The 26,611-nt window shown below is 28.0% G+C and overlaps 2 protein-coding genes across 2 annotated transcripts in view; both read left to right on the forward strand.

Moving 5' to 3' along the window:
* LOC107453500 (uncharacterized) overlaps positions 1 to 5,980 on the forward strand; it is a 91,194-nt gene extending 85,214 nt beyond the window's left edge. Inside the window, exon 4 of the mRNA XM_016070359.4 lies at positions 5,654 to 5,980. Within this exon, the coding sequence (XP_015925845.1) occupies positions 5,654 to 5,680 (27 nt within the window). The 3' untranslated portion in view covers positions 5,681 to 5,980. The remainder of the gene's footprint in view (positions 1 to 5,653) is intronic.
* Positions 5,981 to 23,036: 17,056 nt separating this feature from the next.
* The window catches only part of LOC107453498 (neuroendocrine protein 7B2), a 32,387-nt gene continuing 28,812 nt past the window's right edge, over positions 23,037 to 26,611 (forward strand). Inside the window, exon 1 of the mRNA XM_087155798.1 lies at positions 23,037 to 23,174. The gene's annotated coding sequence lies outside the window, so the exon portion shown is untranslated. The remainder of the gene's footprint in view (positions 23,175 to 26,611) is intronic.

A 26,611-nucleotide genomic window follows, 5' to 3' on the forward strand; every position in this document is an offset into this window, starting at 1 on the left:
TAGTGTAGTCCGTTTCTTTGGCACACTGTACAAAAATAATAATATTAATAATACATTAAGCGATACTTAGTAGCTGAAATAGGCAAGTAAAACACAAGAAACGATTAACTAGGTAAAGTAAATAATTTCTAGAAACTGAAGTGGAAAGGTACGATTGATAATAAAAAAACTCCGTTTGCTTCAAAAGTTAAAATCATTAAACTTTTTCGAGCACTTAAAAACAAAGCGCTCATTTTCAAAATAAAACAAATTTTAAGAAAGCAAATGTAAATGAAAAACAAGAAAACTTTGCGTTGTTTCGTTTTTTTTTTCTCAATAGGTACCTTATTTTTGAGCACTCAAAACATTTCGACGTTTTTTAATTTTTGAATCTAATGGAGTTTTTCTTATCACCAAGTTAAACTAGACGCTTTATTCAGTTTTCACTTTTTATATTATCTGTAATATGAGTCTCACATGAAATTATCCAATATATAATTACCAAACACGTATGAAAATATTACTCTTTAAAAAACAAGCTTCAAATCTAAAAAAAAAAAAATATTTATTCTAACTCGGGACAAATTATTTTTTAAAGCTTAATTTTACTATACTATAAAAGTAATTTTCTATTAAGTAGTAAACTAATTATTTTTTAAAAAAATTACCAACACTTGTCGCTATTTAATACATTTCGTAGCAATATAGAAAAAGGGTGAAACACATTTTTTTTAAAATTATCTGGGAAGATGATTAACTTTTTTTTCGTTTCAGGTTTTTCAATCAAATTATAATATTAAGAAAAAAATCATAAAAATAAAATATTTAATACAAAAGAATAAAATTACAAAGAAATTTCAACCTTGACATTCATATTTGAATTTCAATTTTATACATTCAAACATATTATTATAATTTTGAATTTTCAGACGTTATGGTATAAAAACAGTTGCCATTTTAAATCTGATGTAATCTAGCTTCAGAAAGCTATAGACGGGAATAGTTACAGACAATTTAGATAAACGTTTGAAAAAAAAATGAAGTAACTATAACTTCTTTTGCAGAACATGTTGAAAAAAAGCGAAGGAAACAAATTTCATTTAAAGTAAAGAAGTGAAATGTAATTTATCATGATTTCAAGTTTATACTGATACGTTATGGAAATAACATTATTAGAGTTTTCAGAAAGAAAATAGCGGACAGATTTTTTGACACTTATAATAAAACTGAAGGAAAAGCACGAATTTCTGGCTAAATTTTCTCAGAATGTTTTAATATAATTTTGTTGATTGTTGAAATTTATATCAAATTTAAAATCAACTCGGAGAAAACCTTCCGGTAAAATTACCGTACAGTATGGTAATGGCATTTCTCTTTTTTAAATAAATAAAAAAATAAAAACAATTCTGGTCAGTAAAAACAAAATATACAATATTTAAACTAACCATTTGTTAATTTTTCCGCTCATTTGTAAGGGTTTATTGGAAATTCTGATTCTCATAATTATAGTTTTTATAACTACACAATTAATACAAATTACAAAAATGAAAAAGTACTAAAAAATACGGAATTTTACCGAATAAAAGGGTTTCAAACAATTCCCTACGGTATCCTGTTGACATGGGAGTAATTTTTCTATCAGTTCTTGTTGTGTTGTGTCACCTATACGATGCCCTCCACGATAACGTGATTATTAAAATAATTTAGATACATTAGGCACAACGATGTTTTTTTTTTTTTTTTTTTTTTTTTTTTTTTGGAAAAAGCATAGAGAGAAGAAATATTCCTTAACTTTGACGAAATTCGTTTCCTCGAAGAAGTGCCAATAATTATTTCGTCACTTTGACGAAATTTTTGAGCGGAGCATATACTGTTTCGTCAAAATCGAAGAAATTTTTGTGATATTTTCATATCCATTTTACAGTGTATTACTAATTAATGTGAGAAGATGGCTTTTAAAAAGAAGATTATAAAAAGGTTATTCATATATTTAAATGCGAAATACATTTATAAAGCGATTTTATGAATATAGGAAGTTTAAATATGAGAATAAATAGTTTATATTATTAAGTTTAAATATGAAAATAAATATTTTTTATGTATTTAAAGGAATGATTCTGAAAATATGACGCTAGCATATTTTTAAAAAAAATATCTTTCGTTTCGCATCTGTAAATCAGTCCCGTTCTGCACTAACTATCAGCAATATCTTTAAAAATCTAGATACAGAAATTTTAAGAAATAGCTTCATTTTTTGAAAATGTAGAGTGCTTTACTGACCACAAGAAAGTGCATAGTCTATCTGAAAAATTATTTCCACTTTTCTCATTTATTACTCAATATGTTTATTTAATTTATATACATAAAACTATTTAGTAAATGCAATTTTTGGTCTTAGGGAAATATAATTATTAGCCACATTTCAAAATTGTTCAAGAAAGTATTTCGAATAAAATAAAAGTAAATTAAATAATTTCCATGCTGAGAAAAAAAAGTATGCTCAAAACTACCAGAATTTGATAAAATTTATCGTGTTTCTATAGGGACTCGTATAAGGTTCCTATAGGGACACCAAAAAACTTTACTTACCGAAGTGCTTTGGTAATGACTTTGTTATATTAAAAATAAAATATGGTTTGTACTATGTCATAAAATTTGGTGAATGTCGTAAAATTTGATAATTTTATCATGATGCCTTAGAGCAGCGGTTCCCAATTTTTATCGGCTATGGAGTCCTAAATGATCCAGCTTTTTTTGGTGGAGCTTTCATTGTTATTAGAAAAAGTGTGTGAAGCATCTGTGAACATGCTAATAAAAAAAAGACTTTTAATCATTTTGAAACTATTTAAAATGTAGAAGGAAATTGTTATGAATTTTTCTTGCTGTATGCACAGGCTGAAAAGAATTGAAGTAAGATGAATTACGGTTTTTAAAAAAGAACTTTTATAAAGGATGAGAATAGTTATTAGAAAGAAAAACATAATTCTTTATTCTGGAATTCAGTTATTTTATTTTGAATTGAGAAGCTCGATGAGAAATATTTATAAAGTTTGTATGCATGCATGTTCTTCTCATAATTTATTCAATGAAAAAAAATATATATGTTTTAAATTTTGCCACTTTTTTCATTCACATTTTAGATAAAAAAGTTGATATAAACAAAATAAATATTAAATAAATTATGGATGATTGATTAGATATACATATTATTATTATTGGTTAAAATTATCTTAATTTTTGGAACAACTTTTGAAAGTCACTGCCGTAGAGAGTGGCATTAAAATCACTTTTTTGGTTAAATTTGTTTTTCAGTTTTGCATTTTTTACTAAGTATTTGGTAATAAGAACTATAATTTTTATAACCAAAATTTCCAGTAAATCGTAACCGTATGAACAAAAAAATTAATTAATGCTTAATTAATTAATGTACAGTATATTAGGATTTTATTAGAAAAAGGTATGTTTTATTATTCAGAAATTATAGAGTAAAAGGCAGATAATATATGAAATAGCATGTCGGGCAAATATGTTCGAAATATTGCTTACAATTACAAACTATATAGTCACATTTTTTTATCGATATTTTTTGTAAATGTACTAGTTGAATTTCATTGATACAACGTTCAATTTCCATTTCAAAAAATGGGGTGTTATGGTATTGTTAACAAAACCTTTAGACATTATAAAACAAAAAAAAAAGAAACCAATAAAAATGCTACATACTCTTAAATCACATAATCTAGGTGGCCAATTTTATTTACCAAAACGGGAAATTACACGACCAGGAAATAACTCGAAAATGCCAAAAATATTGCTCAAAAATGAAAATATATTGCTAAGTCATGTATTATTCCATTTTCAATTTCTTGAAAATGTCAGCTATACATTGCCTTATTCTTTTCGTTCATAATATTTTACAACAGAAAGAGTGCAAAATTCAAATCATAACCTCAAAATAGGAAGTAGATTTTGTAAAACCCTTTCGACCGTAAAATAAGAAGTAGATTTTGGATGTGAAACAGATTATAAAAAAAATAATAATAATCTTTTAACTTGCAAAATATATTTTCAAATTTTTACCTTTTAAAGAATATTTTTGAAAATCTATACTTTTTACTTCAGACATCAAAGAATCTGATAGAATTAAATGTGAAAAGATTTGTTAACTTTTCATAGAATAAATGTCTCATTCAAAAGAAGTTGGGAACAAGTTGAATTTTTTAGCACTTCAAACCGAATCTGTATTGATTAAAGTCAGTTATGACGTCAACGTGACGTCACGTTTTAACAAACTTTTTCTCCGCCAAACACGAAAAGCCAATCTCGCAAACAATGCCAATAAATTTGTCGTCAATAAAAAAGAACCATGACTCCTGCCTGTTAGTAAATGTCTCAAACCACAGACAAGGAATTTAATTTTTGTTAGACAATCGACCCGAACTTCAACTTTTCTGTTTTGAAGGGTGGTAGTTTTCGCACGTTTATATATACAAAAAATATTTACCTTATGATAAACAAAAGACAAAAATTATCGCACGAGAAATTAAATTTTTGTAACATTAAAATAAATATTTTGTTAGTAAAAAATAAACTGCTCGTTGAAAATATTACTAGGACTTGTAAAAGATGTTCCAAAATCCCTGCAAGAATTTATTTCATTTCATAACCAGATGTGGATAGACGACCCATTTTTGAGTTAAGGATTGTCAAGGTCCAACTTCGTAGCCTTAAAATTTTTAACCTACTTCAGAAGACAAGAGAAATCCTGGTCAATTATTGGATAATCTAGCATTACTAACCCTCATTTGTGTCACAGGGAGAAGAAAACCTAGAAAACCTCAAACGTTTAACCAGATTGCAAGGAGATTCCGACCCATGACCCATCAACCAAAAGGGATATTTAACCAGGTGCATACCGACAATTAACCGCTATGAGCCGAAAGCAAATTTCGTATATGCCAGCTTGTTGCGATTTGAACCACGGCTCTTATGGGAGGAGAACGATTCATATAAATATTGAAAATGAAATAATTATCTGTTATTTAAACTTTCCACGCAGATGGAACACCGGTGCCCCTCTAATATATCTTTTTTTATAACAAGCAGAACCATATCTTGGTATTTTTTAATTGTAAAAAAGCAATCTTAATAGTTATTAAGAAAATCTATGATCGGTGAAATTGGTTGTAAAATATAAAATCCAAAAAAATTGCGTTTAAATTTTCCTGCCATTCATATTTTAAAAAATATCCATAATAGATCTTGTAAATTAAGGACATTTCAATGATAAATAATTTTATTTTAGGTCTATATAATTGCAAATTTGAGAAATTATAGTTTGGAAGTGAGTCATGTTTGGAAGATTTTACCATTAACACAGATGAAAAAAACACCGGTTTTTCTTGTTGTATTTCATAGCCATACATTATTAAAATGCTAAAGGAAATATTTTCACTTATTTTCATCTAAATTAATACAAAGTACACGGTAATAAACATATGTTTAGTAAAAATTGTGCGTCAAAGGTTTAAGGTTTAATTGAAATCCTTCATTATAATAAAATTCCTAATAACAAATTCTAAACATTAATCCCTCTTATAAATGCAAATTAACTCTGGAAAATATATAATAAGTTTTGTCATTAAAATTTACATTTGTATATTTTCTTTTCCAGAATCAAGCAGCCAAGAACACAAATTGAAGCAAATGCTGATTGTTGCGATTGATTTCGTTATATTTTTTTGTTACATTTGAAACACGATTTTCGAATTATGTATGTGTGTAATTACTCTAAAATAATAATCACCAAAAGAAGAAATTAGAGAAAAGAATATGAGATCTGTGCATATCACTAATTCACTTTTTCAAATTGTTTTTTGTTTTATTGTTTTCAACTCTCAGATGCAATTGTTCCTTATTTTTAAATATTTTATTAAGCATTGTTAATGAGAAGTGTATGTGATATTTATAATTTAAATAAATTTTTTGTTTATTCGATTCATATTTGTTTTGAATTATTGTTTATTTTGATCATAAATATGACATATAATGCAAATATGTTCATTATAAAAAAGGTTCTAAACTACACCTCTAAAAATTATTTTAAGATTTTCTTCAGAAAAAGCCATTTTCTTCCGAAAACTTAAGATATTCTGAAAACCTTTTTTTTTTTTTTTTTTTTTTTAATACATCATCTGGTTTTTTGAAGATATTTGGTCATTGAAATTCCCGGTTCTGATATTTTCAGATCTCTTTGAAGATATGAAACAGATGTTAAGTTAATTAAAAAAAATATCGCTCTCGCTTTTGCTTTCAACTTTTATATATAATATTTTTTGTGTGCGGCTGCCTGGAAAAACCTTTTTTTAATCGAAGTAGGAATAATTTGGAAAATAAAAGGAGAAGAAAAAAGAAACTTCGTCTAACATCAAAATTTTACATGAATTACATAGGGAAAATTTTTTTTCTTTCTGTTAAATGAGATTTTTTAACGAAACTTAGAAATTACTACGTCACTGATTTAAAATCTGCAATCAGTTTCTCCTCCAGAGCTACAGATTTTTCCCCTTTGAATGACAATTTTAGTATAGTTTTTTGCCGAAATGTACAAGTTTAAAAACGTTGTATTAAATAGGTGGTCGCATAAATGTTGCGACAAACTTCTAGGTGAGTTAGAGCACAGTATCAGGATTAAAATTGCGTATGAATCTATGCCCGGAAATGTCGTTATACGCCAATAGGAGCGTCACCTTATTATGAATTGTTCATACGTCTGCTTCTCAATTGGTCATAATAGGAATCCGGGTATGGATTGTAATGTAATTTTATTCTTGATGATGCGCACTATCTCTCCTGGAATTTTTAGCAACAATTACGCGACCCCCTGTTATATATAAAGTTTTTAAACTACTGCAATTCAACGAAACATATGCTAAAAATACCACTTTTTAAAAAATCTGTTTCTTTAGGAACAAAACTATTTTCATTTTTGAAATCCCAACACTTGAATTAGACAAGATCAGGTATTTGTATAAATGAAACGAAAAATTTGTTCCCCAGCGTTATTCGTTTAACCAGTATAATCAAAATTTCAGGTAGTATTTAATCGGTATTTTAAGGTATCTCTGTCATGGCATGTAAAGGTAAAGAATGCATGCTTAATCAGAATTTTTTCATACCTCGGGCATGATTTTTTTTTTAATGTTGGGCTGTATAATTTTCAAGCTCAGTTGTTAAGTTTGCTTTTTAAACTTTTATTTTACATGAAATTTTCAGAGATCCAATGTTTTAACTTGTAATTTATCCACAAAACAAAATCTGTAGACAATCAAAAGTTTCATAAGTGGGCCAAATACTTTCAGATTTTCATCAGAATATTTAAGGAAATCTTCGAAATACTGTAAGTGGGATAGTCGAATACCTTTTTAAAATTACCTTATACACTCGTGAAGGAAATTAAGAGAATTTGCAGACTTTGTCGAATATCTCTAGAACAGAGGTCGCCAAAGTGGTCTATATAGACCCCCAGGGGTCTATTTAATATAAGCGGGGGTCGATCTGAGCCAGGGGGTCGATCCGAACTGGAAGGGTCGATTGGTCGAAGGATTATCAGTATTTTTCAGATATGTGACAATTGGAAATAAAAGAAGAAGACTTGGAAATACTCGTATATACAGGTAATCTTCAAAAATTGAGCGACGATTTTAAACAGCGTTTTTTTTATTTGGAAAACATTGACATCCCTGAATGGGTAATTGTGCCATTTTCTGCTCAAATTGAAAACGTGGACATTAACCTGCAAGATGAGCTTGCTGAATTATTATGGGGATTTGAAGCAACGACGCTTTTTAAAAATTTAACAATAAGCAAATTTTGGACAAATATAAATATAATGCAAAAATATGTAAGGCTTTACGAAATAGCTCAGCCATTTATGATAGCATTTCCAAGTTCCTATATGGTTGAAGCCGGTTTCAGTCACGTAAATTCAATCTTAACTAAGAACAGAAATAAATTAAATGCGGAGTTTCGAGGGGATTTAAGATTAAAATTTACCAATTTTGAACCCAATATAACGAACCTTGCAGAAAAAAACACCAGGCACACCCATGTCATTGATTAAGAAGCAATAAATCCGTAGTTACTTTACTTATTATTTCTACTTACTTATAGTTACTTATTATTTCATAAATATTAAGGTATTTATATTTCAACATTAATATATATTTCATAAAACTATTGTTACACTATGTACTATTACTTTAATAAATGTTCAAAATCATAAAATAAATGTGCAAACACAGTATCTAATACAGTTTTATTTTAATTAACAGAAAATTACTTTTATGGGGGTCGATGGTGATTTCGAAAAATTATGTAGGGGTCGATGATCAAAAAAGTTTGGCATCCCCTGCTCTAGAACTACCTTACCGATTTTAATGAAATTTAATATGTACATACATTAATACAATACAAAACAAATAACCGTTCAACAATTGTAATACACACTCATGATCATTCGTAACACTCGTTGAAGTCGGAAGGTATGAAACAGCAGTTGCGGAATAATTAAAAATGGATTAAATAGGAGGTATGGTTCCCTCTTATGTCTTCCTCATGCCTTGCAGCGTGATTTCATACTTGAAATAAGACAGTTTACCATTGCCTGGGGCGATTGGCCTGAATTGTAATGTGGTAATTTCATACCCTCCAACTCCAAAGAGCGTTACGCTCGATCATGCTTGCGTATTACAATTGTTGAAGGGTTATTTATTTTGTGTTGTATTAATGTACGTACATATCAAATTTCATTAAAATTGGTCCGGTAGTTCTAGAAATAATTGACCAAGTCTGCAAATTTTCTTAATTTCTTACACCAGTTTATTAAAAATGCCTTTAAGTATTCTTGAAGTGATTTCACAGTTAGGTTGGTTTAACGTATGGATGTAATTTAAGCACCAGAATGGTGGGTTCAACAGTTCAACCAATGAATATAACCCGTATAACCTATTAGCCCATATAACCCGTGTTCCTATTATACAGTCTTTGATTCATCCCTACTTGATGTAACTGCAACCATGTTATAGCCCGCAATTGTGATTAAAGTGTTCAATTTTTTAAAATTTTTAATCGTTTTTAATTTTAATTAAAAATAGCATTCATTAATTGCTATGCATTAATGGAAAATTTTACAGCGGCCTAGGCCTATAGGCCCATTCGCCGAATACAATGGAACATCAATTTTTTAATTTGACACCAAGTATATAGAAATAAAATGTTAAAAATTTTACATGAACAGCGATGGCAACAAGCCTCGAAAACATTGAAATACATCAGAAAGAAGGTTAACGGACCCTTATAATTTAACACATCGTTCAAAAATTTAACATAAAAATAAACTAAAACAATATTGGTCGTGTTTGGTGTTGTTACGTTCAGGCCAACAGACCCTTATAGTAACGAAAAATATCTAACATCATGAACCCATTTTTACCTATTAGATACTACACTTGAATAAAGGTATCAATAGGATCGAATTGAGAGCTAGAGCTAGTTGCTGGGTAAAAAAAAATAGTTAAGAATTGCACACAAGGTAAAAGTACACATTAGTACAAGCCTGTCCAAAAGGACATAAAATTTGTAAAATCAGTAAAAATGGAAATTGTAAAAGCATTACAATTTTAAAACATTATGTTAAAAAAAAGAAATCGACTGTACAAAGCCATTAACATGCATAAAATTTCAAGGTATAAAATTATTTGTGTATAAAAGATAGGATAAAGATGTAAAAAGACAAAATTGATAAAATAACAAGAATAGATAAAATATACCCTAAGATTAAAATCATTGAAATATATTTGTCCAAAAGGGACGTGAATATTATAAAATTCATTTAAAATTTTAAAATGTTTGCAAATCAATATTCAAAAGCGTGTTTTGACGAATACCAAAAAAAGTGGTATACAAAATCAAAGGTAAAAGCTAATTGTGTATAAAAATTAAAATAATTTAAAAGTTAAATAATTAACAGTTAAAATCAATATCATACCAGTGTAAAACAACCAGCCGAGCAACATTTAAAAAGTGTTGAGTAAAATGGAAAGCGGTGTTTAAAACATAAAAAATGTAAATACAAGGTCTAAAATTTAAAATATGATATACAAAAAGTTTGAAATTTAAAGTACTACGAGTAAAATTATGCATTAATAATAAAACGAGATCAAGAATTATTTGTGCATTTAAGTTCTGATCTTGCAACCATAGGAACACAATTAGGTGTTTGCGCAAGAATCAAGTCGCGATGGCTTAGTGAGGGTACTGAGTTGTCACTGAAAGGCTGGGGTTCAATCCTCAGTGACGGCTTGAATCCCAACCAACTTCATATTGGTGGGTATCAGATAAATTAGCAAAGGTGATTTTTTTACACAATGCCATACACATTGCTATAATCCTTAAAAGCCTTAACTTTTTCAATTTGAAATAGGTATAAAGTAAAACCTGAAACTTGGTTCAGCATCTCACCGTAAATATGTCTGAACAAAAACTTTAAACTTAGTTGAATATTTCACCTAAACATTAGTTTTCCTTCGAACTTAGAACTTTGTTCAATGTCTCACTAAATAATTCCTAGAACCTTGGGTTTAGTTTCACGTTTTACTACAGGAATATTGCTTCTGAATGCACTACTACAATTGTAAAACTTCGCACCATATGGCTTAGTATATTGGTTGCAGCTAAATTGCCCCCTTCCTCTAGTAATAATGTAAATGCATAAAAGCTAAGAAATATTCTTGAGAAAGACTATATTGTAGAAAACATTTATGACCAAATATAGTTTCAAAAAGAAAATATTTAAAATTAATTTCATTTTCTCTCGCTACATTTAATTTTTTTTATTAGCCGTACCTTAAAAGTAGAACTTTTTACGTTTTACTTTCGAACTTTTTTATTGCTAATCAGGAGTCAATTTTTTCCAACTTCTAAATAAGATCTTGATGGTTTGATTTTAAAATATTACTATTTTCAATTCTTTATTCAAACATATAACATTCATACTGCTGAGATATTATATCTCCAAACGTGTACACATCTCAGTATATACTAAACATGGAGTTATTGCGTGCATCATTTTAAAAAGCACTGCACTATTTAGAAGTCTGCTTCATTGTTTCATTGTAATAATGAGATGAATATTGTATTTTGCTCAACCGTTATTGAACAAAAAAAACGTTATTATCAATTACAGAGTTTTAAAATGTGCAATAGTTTTATATGATATGTTTTCGATCATGTGTTTACATTATTTTACTTAATAAAATACAAACAATAGACCTAATTCTAAATTGCAAAAAATTCCAGATCAAATTAACGGTATAATATTTTACGGTAAAAATGTATTTTACGGATGATGTACCCAAAGTGCCGGTATTTAATATAATTTGATCCGGAATTTTTTACAGTCGTCGGAATTTTTTACAGCATTGTCGGTAGTTTAGGTTTAACCAAAAGCTTTTGACTGTCAAAAGCCTAATTTTAAGTTATAAGACTTATGAGATATTATCAGAAAATCAATAATTCGACAAGGCATTAACTGATTTAACCAGAATCCTTATCCATCACATTATATAGCTTAATTAGAGTTCAGTCTATTATCCAAACAACCGTCAATAATGACGTCATTTGTGATAGTCGAAGGATAGCTCTCCTTATCCTCCTCAGGTTCGTGACAATTTCCTACTGCCGAATATCATAACATAATATCTAATTATTATAACATTTTACGAAATAGTTTCCAGTTAAATAAAGCCACAAAGCTTAATTGTAGAATATATTAAAAGAAATTTTGAAAACACTTGCCAAGTGGCATTATTTCTTGAGGAATATTACATGGCGAAAAAAAGGTATGGTCCAAACTATGAAAATATAACAAAATTACTAATTAACTTTATGGGAAAGTCAAAAATCTCTGTAATTTTTACGGAAGCGCTTTGTTTATGATTTTGGAAGAATTAACTAGAATAAAATTTGGTAAATGTGGTAAAATTTGGTAATTTTATCAAGATACCTTTTAGGATGGCATAAAAACCATTTATTCGATTAAATTTGCTTTTCAGTATTGTATTTTTTACTAATTATGTAGTTATAAGAACTACAATTTTTAAAAGCAAAATTTCCAGTAAACCGTTATCATATGAACTGAAAAATTACTAGATGAAAGATTTAAATACAGTATACTTTAGTTTTATTAACCAGAATTATGTTTTTTTAATCAGAAGTTTCATTACTATACAGTACGATAATTTACCAGAAATTTTTCTCCTTGCAGTGACCATGCGCCTTTCTTTTTTTTTTGCGTCAGATGCTATTTAGAACATCAGCGGATCAAAATTACGTAATACTGCATCGATTTGAAAAATGGAACAGTATGTTGCGCGAAAAAGAGTATACGACGTTCAAATCTGGGGTATGCAAGGGTATTATGATGATTTTCCAAAAAAATATGAAAATTACAATTTTAGACGTACTGGATTTGATTTTAAAGGTATACACGACTCTCTGCGACTTCAATGTTTGCTCTGCTTCAAGATAAGTAGGAATACTCTTAAAAATTCAACACTCTTTCTTTAACAAAAACCCTTTCCTTTCAAACAAAGGCAACTGATCCAAAATTTTCAGAAATTGCCCGCTAGATGCTACTTAATAATTAGACACTTTTTTAAAGAAAAAGCCAACTTTCAAAGCAGTGTAAAAAAAATTCAAAGGAATGCAAAGAAAAAAATTGTTAACTACGGAGACAATCCATCATATCCACTTCATTTTAGAAATTTTACAATTAAGCTACTGCCTTTTTTTCAGCTGTGTTTGACCAAATAATTTTTTAAGACGTTCTATAAATAATGCTGGACATATATATGCATTTTCTTTTCACATAATACCCATTCTTTTATATAAAATCAGTTATAAAGGTAACCCTTTCATAAAAAAAATCATTAAAAAATCTCACAATCCTTCAAATAATATCAAGTTAACAGATTTCATAATAAATTTAAGTAAGCCCTGCAATGAACTGCATTATAACAAGATCGGGTAACAATTCCTAAAAATGAGTTCTGTAAAGCATTTTCCACATGCTTCAGAACTTACTGATGTAACTGTCAAATGCAACATCCCTTATGCTAATGATTTTAAATGATTTAATAAAAATCTATACATTATTAGGCATATATGGAATATGAGTATTGTCAAATATTATCCAATCATTTCTTTCACGCCCCTTGTAAGTTATTAACCCCTGATGCCAAAAGAGATTTAAAATAATTCAATGAGCATTCAGATTGCAACAACGAAAACAAAAGAACTATCAGATGCTTTAAATATGTATATATATACATATATATATATATATATATATATATATATATATGTAATACAAAAATTAAATACTTTTGTATTAATAAAAGAATTAAATCTCTTTCGTTTTCATAAAATGTCTTTGTTAAAGAATAAGCGTAGAGAGTTTCTATTTTGGGAATTCAAGGCTGAAAACATACCATTGAAATATAAATAGATTTATATTTCAAGGGAAGAGTTATTTTTAGAATCGTTCCCTCGTTCACTTCCATATAAGGAAGCAGAAATGATTTTCCTTAATGCGTAAGGTTACAAGGAATGTACGACAGTGTGCCTTTTTACCTAAAATCTATGTTGGTATAAAACCTAAGAACGCATAGTTTTGCGTGTCCTTTTCATCATAATGTGATCCTGATAAGCTGTGCCGGAATTGTCCTGAGTCTTGTCCATTCCCCTCCCGTAGGGTGCTTGGACGTCAACTGTAGCAATATCAGCCTACATTTAATAAACCTGTTTAGAACGTCTGATGGCTTATGACTGCAATTATTTCAAGCTAAATACAACACTAATAACAGGGTTGGAGCCCTGTTATTACAAGACGCCAGGATAATACTTGCGGAGGAAGTTTACCCATTTTTATCTCGCAAAAACTAAGCGTAAAGTAGTCTGGCTGACTGCTAAGTTGAAATTTTCCATCACCCCCGGAGGAGAAAAAAATCGGCAGTGAAAAAAAACGTTGAAGGAAGGAAGGATGGCGATTTTCCACCCGTACTACTGGTACCTCGTCGCGCCTGAAATGCTGTCCCCTGAAACCAGAGAAAGTATCCCATCCGATGACCCTACAGTGCCCATCCATCGAGTTCTGATGTTCATTAGTGTTCAAAAAGAAATTTCACTTTGGTTCAAAAATGAATTAGTCTCTTACAAGAATTGTTTTCTAAAAAAGGGAAAACAAAAGAGAATGTGCGCGAATTTTAATCATGAATATTCATGAATTGCTACGATTTAAGTGCACGAAAAAAAAAAAAAAAAAAAGTGATATATTTTTTTTTCTTCTTCAACGATATTGATGAATGTCAAAGGCAAATGGAAAGGATTGACTGTAGATATATTTTATTTCTCTCTAATTTTTTTTCTCAATGTTATGATTGAATATTTTAGTAATATTAGATATGAGTAGTAATTTAAATATTTTATTTTGAATAATGGAATAGAACATTATTAAGAGTTAGCTTGTATTTCTTATGTTTATATATTTTTTTTATATATAACATTATGATATAGTATTGTATTTATCGTGCATCTAAAATGTTTTTAAAGGAAATAAATGTGATTCAAACGTCAATTAAATTAGTGACGGCAAACAAAATTAAGTTATTATTTAAACTTTTGTTTCCAAATGATTTTTCTAGATTAAACCGTAACAAAATTTTAAATTTTTCTGAATTTTCTTTTGAACCAAACGATGAAGAATTTTCAAACAAACTACAAGAAATTTGTAATACTTTCAATTTTTCGGACTTAGTCAAAATTTCAGACATTTTAAATATTTCCAGTGAAGGAAATAAAGATGAAATTGCCAAACACATCTTAACTTGTTTATGCGATTTCAATTTTTTAAAAAATTCTTTAGTAATTGAAAATCCCTCTGAAGATGAGGAGGAAACTAAACAATTTCAATGTAAACAAACTCAAACGGATTTTGAATCACATTTACCAATTAAAAATTGTGTAAGTCAATTTACACAAGCTAGTTTAAATACTAAAATGTATGTTGATAAAGAAATACAAACTCATGTTTATACTGATAAAGATATGGCATCCTATAGTCAAAATTCTAGTAATGATTTAAATAATAGAGAACCTGAAACTAAATTAATAGTTAATTTCGCTGATGTTGAAGCAGTTACTCCTATTTTTAAAGGAGAAAAACACGAAAATATAAATTCTTGGTTTGAAAATTTTGAAACTCATGCTACCTTATTTAAATTGTCTGATATGCAAAAATTTTTATTTGCTAAAAGATGTTTCAAGGGAAATGCATTAACTTTAATTAGAAGTGAAACTCATTTAAATTCTTATGAAAAATTAAAAAATCTTTTGTTTGAAGAATTCGGACTTAGTTGTAATAGTGCAGAAGTACATGCAATGTTGCAAAAAAGAAAGCAAAGGTATAATGAAACACTTCAAGAATATTTCCTAAAAATGAAAGAAATTTCAACTCAAAGTGATATTGATGACTTAGCTCTAATCACTTACATAATTCAGGGAATACCAGACCAAACAAATAATAAATCAATTCTTTATGGAGCCAATAATCTTTTTGAATTTAAACAAAAACTTAGAATTTATGAAAAAATTAAAAGTGACTTAGACAAAAATAAATTTCAAAATAATAAGGGACCATTTATGAAAAAAATGGAAAACCCAAAATATGACATAAAGTGCTATAAATGTAATGCACCAGGACATAAAGCCCCGACTTGTCCTAAAAATAAAAGTGTAACCCCGAATGTGACAAAACCCAAAATACATCGTACTACACAGGAGAACCCATTGAATCAATGTAAATATTGCTCAAAGAAAGGACTTTTGAATCAATTTCACATGGGCTCCACGTGTGTAAACAACCCTTATAATGTGGTTGAAATGAACGTTCAAAATATGACAAATAATCAATAGCAATTAATAATATCCGGATATAAAGTTGAAAATGGATATATAGTTAAAAATGAATACCTAAATGGAGGTAAAGTGGAAAATAAATACCTAAAGGGACGTCCAAAACAAAATAAAAATGAAAAAGTTAACAAAGAGATATTGTTGAATGTTGATACCGGGTCAACATTGAATGTAATACCAAAAGATTTGGTGTTAAAATTGAATATTCCTATTAAAAAATGTGAGGAATTAAATGTTACCCAAACGAAAGGTCAACTAACACTTAACAAAATTTGTGAGTTTCCCCTTAAATTAGGCAAAATTGTTAAGTCAGTTAAGTTTTTTGTAATTGATACTGATTTACCATATGCTTTACTTGGGTTGCAGACTTGCAAAGAGTTTTGTTTGTTTATTGATTGTGTCGGGCCAGTTGTTACTCAATTTGGTAAGAGATTGATCACCTCTGCTAATTCTAACAGTGACAACTTATCTTTGCACATTAGACAACAAAATTCTCAAAATGTTAAAGTTAAAAATGTTGAAAAAATAAAAGTTGAAGATGTTTCAGTTAAAGTAAACATTGAAAAAAATAATGTAAAGGGTAACAAAAATAAAAGGAAAAGGACAAATAGGAAAAAGAAAAAATGTCCAAAAATTTCAAATGATTCGGAGATAGATCTAGGTAATGGATGCATACATTATCAGGTTAATATCGACGAAAAAATAAAAAATGAAAGCGAGATAGAAAATGTGGACTTAAAAGAAATTTTAAAAAGTTATGATGATATTTTTGCAAAGTATAAACATGACGTAGGAGAAATTAGAATCGAACCGCAAAGAGTCAGGTTAACATCAGATTTACCTATATCTCTAAGGCCTTACAAAACATCCCCAAAACAACAACAGGAAATTGATTTACAAACAGAAGAATTGTTAAAAAATAACATTATAAAAGAAAGTTCATCCCCTTATGCTGCCCCTGTAACTTTAGTCTTTAAAAAAGATGAAAATAAAAAGAGTCGTTTATGTGTTGACTTTAGAAAATTAAATTAAATTACAAAAACAGATTCTGAACCTCTACCTTTAATACAGTCTTTAATTGAAAAATTATCTAATAGTTGTTATTATTCTAAAATAGATTTATCACAGGGATATCATCATGTTCGTATTCATTCTGATGACACTGAGAAATTAGCATTCGCTACTCACAATGGTCTATTTGAATACTTAAGATTACCTTTTGGCTGGAAGAATGCGCCAAGCATCTTTCAACGTAAAATTCGTAGAATTTTAAATAAACATAAAATTAAATTTGCTACAAACTACTTTGATGATATCATTATATTTTCTAATTCTTATGATGAACATTTAACCCATCTTAAAAATATTTTTGATATTTGTAAACAAGAAAACTTAAAATTAAAACTTTCAAAATGTTCATTTTTGCAAAAACAAATAGAATTTTTAGGATATGAAATAAGCAATGGAATTGTGTCACCCGATAACCATAATATTGAGGTTATTAAAAAATTATTACCCCCTAAAAATGTAAAATCATTGCAAAGATTTCTTGGATCAATAAATGTTTATAATAAATTTATTGATAGTTATGCAAGTATTCGACATCCTTTGAATAACTTGTTAAAGAAAGATGTAAAATGGGTGTGGTCAGAAAAATGTCAACAATCTTTTGAACTTTTAAAAAATGCTATTATTTGTAAACCAATTTTGAAAATTTTTAATCCTAATCATGAATGTCATCTTTTTGTTGATGCATCGTTAGTTGGAATTGGTGCTGTGTTAAAACAGACAGATGAATGTGGTGTATTGCATCCTGTAGCTTTTCATTCTCGTTCCTTAAGGGACTATGAAAAAAACTATGCAATTACAGAACTTGAATGTCTTGCTATTGTAGATTCTTTAAATAAATTCCACCATTATCTTTTTGGCCAAAAATTCACCATACATACTGACCATGCTGCTTTAGTTTGGCTAAAAAATGTTAAAAATTTAAAAGGTAGATTATTTAGATGGTCATTATTGTTAAGTATGTATGAATATGATATTAAATACACAAAAGGTTCTACTAATTTTGAAGCAGATTGGCTTTCGAGAGATGCAACACATTCACTTGTCAAAATTAATTGTAACAATAATAATGTTCATTTTTCACATTTGTTAAAATTGAATGAAATTGTTGAAGCTCAAAGGAAAGATAACTTACAAGGTAATTTTGTTGCTATCAATAATGTTTTATGTGTACGTAAGAAAAATTTTACTAAAATAGTTGTTCCATTTTCGTTGAGATTAAAAATTCTGCAAATTGCTCATGATAAATTTAATCATCCAGGGGTGCAAAAAATGATAAACTTGATAACCCCTGTTTATTATTGGAATAACATAACTTCAGATATAGCAAAATTTTGTAGACATTGTCATACGTGCCAATTAAATAAAAAACCGCGACAAAAAAGATTTGGATTATTACAATCCTTACCCCCTGTTAATCAGTCATTTGACTTGCTAGCAATAGATAGTGTTGGTGGATTGAATTACTATAATTCAACAAAAAAATATTTAACTTTAATTATTGACCACCTCACAAGATACATTTGGGCTTTTGCATCAAAATCCATTAGCTCAGAAACCTATACAAATTTTTTACATCAAATTTTTCAAAATCAAATTCCTAAATCCTTGTTGAGTGATAGAAACGCTGCCTTTACTTCTTCTCATTTTAAAAAATTTTTGAAGCATAATAAAATTCAACAATTATTGACAACTGCACATCATCCGCAGTCTAATGGCAAGGTAGAACGCCTTGGTCAAACAATAATTACGAGTTTAAAATGTAAAATCAATGAAAAACCTACTAAAATTCCATGGCCTACTTTGTTAAAAGATATAGTTAATACTTATAACTTAACTCCCCATTCTGTAACAAAATTTCCACCTGCATACCTCATGCATGGTAGACTCCCCTATGAAAATCCCTTAAAAGAAGAAATCTATCCACCTGTTGAGGAAGCTAAAAAAATAGCTATTCGAAGAACTAAAGAATATCATGAAAGAAATAAAATCTATTATGATCCTAGATTTTTAGATATAGATTTTAAAACTGATGAATTAGTTATGTTTGAAGAATTTACTTATCCTAATACGAGGAAGTTGTCACCTCCTTTTAGTGGACCGTATAAAATTCTTCAAAAAATTTCAGAAACTAATTACAAAATAAATAAAAAGAATATGTTGAGTAAACAAAATTTTGAAATAGTACATGTATCAAAGCTTAGGAAATATCACAAACCCCAAATGTTGAAATTAAATCATGAATAGAGTCCAAAGGAAAAGAAATTTTTTTTACTTTCCTCAAAGGAAGAAGTAAACCCTATATTTTTGAGAGATCCGAATCACGTGTGGAGATGTTTACCTCTACATCATTTTGATATGAGGGCGATGTAAGTTGAACTTTTTTTTAATTCTCAGTAAGGTGAGAAAAATTCTTATAAACTATTTTTATATTGTCCAATCTGGATCTCTCATTTTCCCTCTGCTTCATGAAATTCTGTTTTCCTCCATTTTAACGGGGAATACAGATTTTCATAAAGTAAATAACCCCTATTAACCACACAGAATCTCAAATTCTGAATAAATGACACTTGTTGTCCAGTTCGTTTTGCATAAAAATTTTGTATATTTTTGTGTGAAAAATTTTTTTTGAAAATTTTAGTAGATTAGTTATGTAAATATTTCATTTTTCTTTCTGTTTAGTTACTAAATAGATAAATTGCATAATTATGTTTTTCATATTTTTGTCATTGTAAATAGTATTTTTTCTTCTCATAATTGAAAAGATGTTGTTTGTAGTAGGGAAAAAGGAACAATCGTACCAACCTAAAAATTTTAAATTTAAAGTATTCTAAATTTTTTTATTTTGGCTCACCAAAATTTTTTTTGGGGGGGATGTAATACAAAAATTAAATACTTTTGTATTAATAAAAGAATTAAATCTCTTTCGTTTTCATAAAATGTCTTTGTTAAAGAATAAGCGTAGAGAGATTCTATTTTGGGAATTCAAGGCTGAAAACATACCATTGAAATATAAATAGATTTATATTTCAAGAGAAGAGTTATTTTTAGAATCGTTCCCTCGTTCACTTCCATATAAGGAAGCAGAAATGATTTTCCTTAATGCGTAAGGTTACAAGGAATGTACGACAGTGTGCCTTTTTACCTAAAATCTATGTTGGTATAAAACCTAAGAACGCATAGTTTTGTGTGTCCTTTTCATCATAATGTGATCCTGATAAGCTGTGCCGGAATTGTCCGGAGTCTTGTCCATTCCCCTCCCGTAGGGAGCTTAGACGTCAACTGTAGCAATACCAGCCTGTTTAGAACGTCTGGTGGCTTATGACTGCAATTATTTCAAGCTAAATACAACACTAATAACAGGGTTGGAGCCCTGTTATTATATATATATATATATATATATATATATATACATTTTTTTTTCGTTCATATGAACCAGGCTAGTACAGCTGAGTAGATAAATGTGTCACTTGTAGTCCAGAATCAAATATGATGCGCATTATGACAGTTTCTTATTCTTTAGTATACGGAAAAATTGACGAAGAAAAATTGACTTAAGTCAAAAGAATTAAAATCATTAAGCAAAATTGTTACAAAATGACAAATTGAACTCAATTTTTTCATCAAACGCTTTTGTTACAAGCAGATCTTCAATATCCTTTTCTAACTTTATCTCTCAAATTTTGAACAAAATAAAATAAAAGGCGGCAATTTGAGTGACAATACTTTCGATACTTTGTACAAAAAAAGTATTAATAAAAGTATTGATGCCGAAAATACTATTGAAACAAAAAATCGAATTAATTTGATACTTTATGATACCGTTAACGAATTTTGATTTATATTATTGCTCTCAACATTATCAATAATGATATCAATAATGATAGAGTGATATCGGTATTGATTTGCGTTTTAGTAAAACCCATTTTCCAATTTCGTCAATTACATTAATAACTGCAGTTGAATATAGCAATAGTTTAAACAAAAAATGTCCTACAGAACTTGAACAGTTTGAATGAATAAGATTTAAATAATGTTATAAGAATTACATTGGAGAAAAGGTTTTTTGTTACATTTATACAAGTATTTAATCTTGCCTAATTCAGGTGTGGAGATTTCAAATGTGTTTTGCTCCTAAAGCTACAATTATTTCAAATGATATTTTTAGTCAAAATCTCTGCGGTAGAATTTTTTCGAGCTTTCTACAACAATTCTCTCTAGTACTAATACCTTTCTGGAAGACATTTTTAATAGTAGCAAATGTATATGTAACTAATTTAAAGTAACAGAAGCGCTTTCTGTTTACTAAAAAAAAAGTCTTCATGTATAGAACAGAACATATAATTTTTTTAATTACAAATGCAAGATTTTTTCAAAATCTAAATATAAAAGAGTACATATTCCGATATTATTGGCGATATTCTGTACAAAAAATTTTTTTTGTATAGATAACCTTTTTCAAATTTTTGCTTCTTCGAAATTACTTTGTATAATATCAATCTAAAATTCTAGTTAAAGTCAGTCATTGCGGAATTTTTTTCATTCAGAAAGTAGGAAAAAAAACCACAAACGTTTATTCCACCTCCGATCTGCAAAAAAGGCATTTTTGAATATAATTCGGCAGAAAGAGGAAAAGAAGTTCAGCAGAAAGAGAGTTAAGTTAAACTTCTTTACTTCCCAAATAAAAAAATCTTTCTGCAAGACCTCTGTAATGTTCTGCAACAATGTCGCCGTCTCGCCACTATTCTACTCCGGGGTCAAAATATTAAATTTTAAAAACGTTATATATAACAGGAGGTCACGTAAATGATGGAACAAAATTCCAGGGAAAAAAACTGTAGCTTTGAGAGAGAGACCAATTGCAGATATGAGATCAGCGACGTGAAAATATCCGTTGAAAATGTCTCGCAACAGAAAAAAAAAATCTCTAGTGTAATTTACGTAGAAACTATATTTAACTTATCAAAGAGGTAAATACAAAGCAGAAACAATTGATTTTTAACAGCTTTATTTAACGATTTACAAACGTCGCCTTAAGTTTATCTAAGTTTTCTCGAGACGCAGTCAACTAGTAATTTTTAAGAACTTGATTTTGCCCTGGAACTGTGCGTTTCAAACGTCCCCCAAATTAATTATTTCGAACATAAATAATAAATATACAGCCCCCTACAATCTTAATGTGCAAGTGATACTACTCACTTTTACGCACTGTAGTTTTTTAATAATTACATGATTTGCACGAGTTTATATGCAATACTTTTAAATTTAAACATACATGTAATGGGTTTTTATTCAGGAGATTTTTAATATACTTCCTATTTGTATTTATTTTTAACGTATTGCATTACAATGTTAACCGATTGCTACAGGAGATTCAACAAATGCAAACCGGTTTCATTCGAATAAAAACAATACAGTTGTATAGTATTACCTGATAATTACAATTTTACATAGAATCTTATAGTGCGTCTAATAATCTTATATAAAATGTTATAGTGCTTATATTCATAGAATCTTATAGTGCGACAGGGACTGTAAGGTAGAACACAAATAATAATTATATTTGATTGGAATATATTTACGCTTACAAAAATTATAATTTTCTTAATATTATTGAAGAAAAATATCGATACCAAATTATACTATCGAAAAGTAGTAACAATGCCAAGTATCGATAGTATCAAACGGAAGAGTCACCACATTTTTAGCGCCACTAACTGCGTGAACTTTGAAAACTAATTTTAACTATTTTCTTGTAGGAAATCTGAAAGCACACGTTTTTCTATACATTTAAATTAAAAACCATCAGCCTTAATGATGTTAAATTTTATGGATAATAAATTATCTACTCAATATTTTTTAAACCTGTTCAAGCGAGTGTAATTTTTTTATGTATATTTAATATCGCATTGAAAACAAAAAAGAGAAAATTAATTCAAAGTACAACCCGCATAACTTACATAACTGAGGGATCTAGTATAAAATCGTCTGCAGCGACATTTATCGATTGGCGCAAGCGCAAAGCTCGCGCATATCGCCATATTTGGCCCCAACTTATCAAAGTGCTACAAGACGTAGCTCCTCGTTTGTGTAAGGTGAGTAAAGTTTAAATGTTGCTAAAATAATACTGTCATTCACGTATTTTGTAACTATGAAACTTGTCATGCTGTATTTAGCTCTATTTACTAGAAAAATTTTTAAATTTATTGCGATGTTTTACTTGATCTGGTTAGCAAAACACAACTTGGAAACTTTTATGTGTCCAAAATATAAAACAAATTCTAAAAATAATAGGTTTTTTATCTAAACATTTTATTTAATGTTGAATTTTAATTTACTTCACTAACCATTTCATAGTAGATATTATAATCTTTATAACATAGTACATAACAAGGTTTTTAGCAAACTTTACAACAAACTTTGTAACAAACTATATTACATAGTAGATATTATATTTATATTTACAAGCAAATGATTATTTATATTTAATTAATGCATGCAATAAATAGCAAAATGAAACAACTGTCATTGCAATATATTGTTAATAGTAGTAAGTATAATTTCATAAAATAATAAGTCATCTAAATTTTTAAGTAATGACTTATTTCTCAAAAAAGTAACATATGGACGTAATAAATGAAAGATTTAATAAATTTTCTTGTTTTGTTTTTAAAAGTTTTGGTTTCCTTCACTTTTCTTTTAATCTAAAGAATTATAGGAAGATGTTTTCAGTAAGATTGTATCTTTAGCTATAACGTTTCAAACAGTGTTAATAAAATAAATAAACGAAAGATCTTGAATAATTTTTGATCTAAGGATCTGATTTTCACGTTCTAGGACTTAATCTTATAAGTTTCAGAAGGTGATCTCAAATATCTTCATTCGAATTTTGTATTTTTTCTCATGACCACTGCATAGTCCGGTCGGCAACTTAATACTTATAAATAATATAATTTTTAAAGAAACCAAATTCTTGTATATATTTGGAAAACTTTTGTTTTAAATTAAGAAATTTAACTACAATTTATTTTCAGAAATTTTCACTGAAATAAATTTTCGGCAAAAAACTGTTTTATGTAATTTGCACAAAAAAAATGATTTGCATTTATTCATAATTTAATTCCCCAAACGTGAGTTTATAACCGTTCCAAGTTAGTTTTAAACCCAAAACAACTAATTAATATTTCTTTGCACAAAAGATTACCGACAATTTGAGTCATTTTACTTAACTGAATAAAAATAGCAATGAAATCACATGAAATTGTCCTGATATTTTTCCGAAATATTACTAGTAAATATTTTTCCTTTTAAGTGTGTGAAAACGTTTTGAAACTAAGAGAAGGAAGTTTATCCCAACAATTTCTATATTGAATAAGCTTCTTTAGAGAAATTTAATTAAAAAAGTAGTTTTGATGTTTTCTATAATATCTAAACTGAAGTTACTATTATACCATGAGTTAACAAAATACATAGTGAAACAAGTACAATTTAAAAAGTAGTAGTTTTGATGTTAAGTATAATATCTAAGCTTACATTATTATTAAACCATGGGTTGTCAAAATATACACTGAAGCAACACAATTAAAAAAGGAAGAAGTTTTGATGTTTAGTACTATAACTAAGCCGATATTATTTTACCATCAGTAGAAAGAATAACTAGTAAAACAAATACAACTAAAAAAGTAGTAGTCTTGATATTTACTCTAATTTCATAGTTAAAATTATTATTATACCATCAATTGAGAGAATAGCAAGTGAAACAAAAGTGAAACAAGAATAATAAAAAAACTGTAGTAGTTTTTAAGTTTACTATAATATATGAGATTACTATAATATCTAAGATTACCACTAAGATAATCAGAAAAACTGAAAAATATTACTTGTTTGATGTTAACCACAATATTACATTAATATAAGAGAAATATACCATAAATATAAATAAAACTGTCTATAATATAAGAAAACTTTTGAAAAGAACTTTTGAAGAAAACTGAAGTAAAAAACTTATCTGATTAAGTAATATATATAAATATATATACTTACGAGTTATGAGTTCCAAATAGAATTCTAAAACTGGCTTTTTTAAAAATCAAAACATTATTTCAAATTAATAATAATGTGTAACTTCGTTCGTATATCTTCACGAAGTTACGAATATTATCATATAATAGAATTCCCCATCTGTTGCCAACTCATAATTATTAGAAAGTGAAAACGATTTTCAAAATAAAGATATGTTTTGCTAAATTACTTTTATTTTCTTTCCCTTTAAAATTTTAGAGAAATATTTATATTCATATTTTTAAAAAGGTTCGATTTCTTTTTAAAAAATGTATTAATGTAATATCTAAAAAACTGATATTTAAACCAAGAGAAATATATTATTATTTTGACCAAACGATTTCAAATTATCTGAAAGAAAGTGACTTTAATTATATTTTACCAGTTTCAAGCCATTTTATTATAAAAAAAGTGCATTAAAAGTCGTTTTACAATAATATTCATTAAAAGTTTAGCTAAGATCATTTTTGTTTGACCTGAATTGGTAATACAATTATTAAAATTATATGCATATGTCAAATTCTATAAATAATGAGTTTCTGTTTGTTGGTGCCATTTTTAAGTATTGCTACCAGATTTATCTTTATAATGTGATTTAAAAAAAATATAAATATATAATGTATATTTTAAATAATTGTACTAATGTTGTTATTTTTACTGGTTACTAAATTTATAAATATTTATAATATTATAAATCATGAGAATATTTTATCACGTTACGCAATGTCACAACAAAGACTTGTCGTAACATAAACGAGGGTATGTGATTCTCCTTCTATTAATTTCGTTAAATTTGTGACAGCTCTCTTTTTGTTTTATTTAGTTATCCGCATTCAACAAATAAACAGAATTTCTTTACGATACAAACATAAATACCAAATTCAAATTCTTAAGCTGTAAATCACTCGAGTTCTACTGAAAGTAAATTAGAGAATGCAATTTTATAATTCAAATATTTTGATAAAAACTATTCACTGTTTAAAAAAAAATTCCAGTTACAAGTAAAAGAATATGCTTCTTTTCTTCCTAACCAGATATCATGAAAAGTCGTAAAGATATCTTTTTTATATGAATATATATGCTGAAATTTTAAAAAAAAATCTGAATTGTCTTAATGGATAGAAACTTAAACTTAATCATATAATCTGTCTTAAAATGAGTCTGCAATAAAAGAAAGAAAGAAGGAAAAAGTAAGAGAAGCAGAAGAGCTAGAAAAATTCTGACAATAACAAAAAAAAAGAGAAAGCGAATATTTTTCATTACTTGTATATCGTACAGATTATATGCTGTGTGCAGAGAGTGAAGTTTTTTTTCATTTATAATTCATATTTTATTTTACAATTTTCCTTTAAGCAATAAAAATCTTCTACTCTTTATTTATAACGCTTTAACCCCTTGACGCAGAATTTTTATTAAGCCTATTTTTTTCATTTTTTTTTTGTATTAATTTAGGTCAAAATAAGTGAAAAAT

Source organism: Parasteatoda tepidariorum, chromosome 12 (genome assembly GCF_982258835.1).
Source record: "Parasteatoda tepidariorum strain Cologne lab strain chromosome 12, Ptep-v5.0, whole genome shotgun sequence".
Lineage (NCBI taxonomy): Eukaryota > Metazoa > Arthropoda > Arachnida > Araneae > Theridiidae > Parasteatoda > Parasteatoda tepidariorum.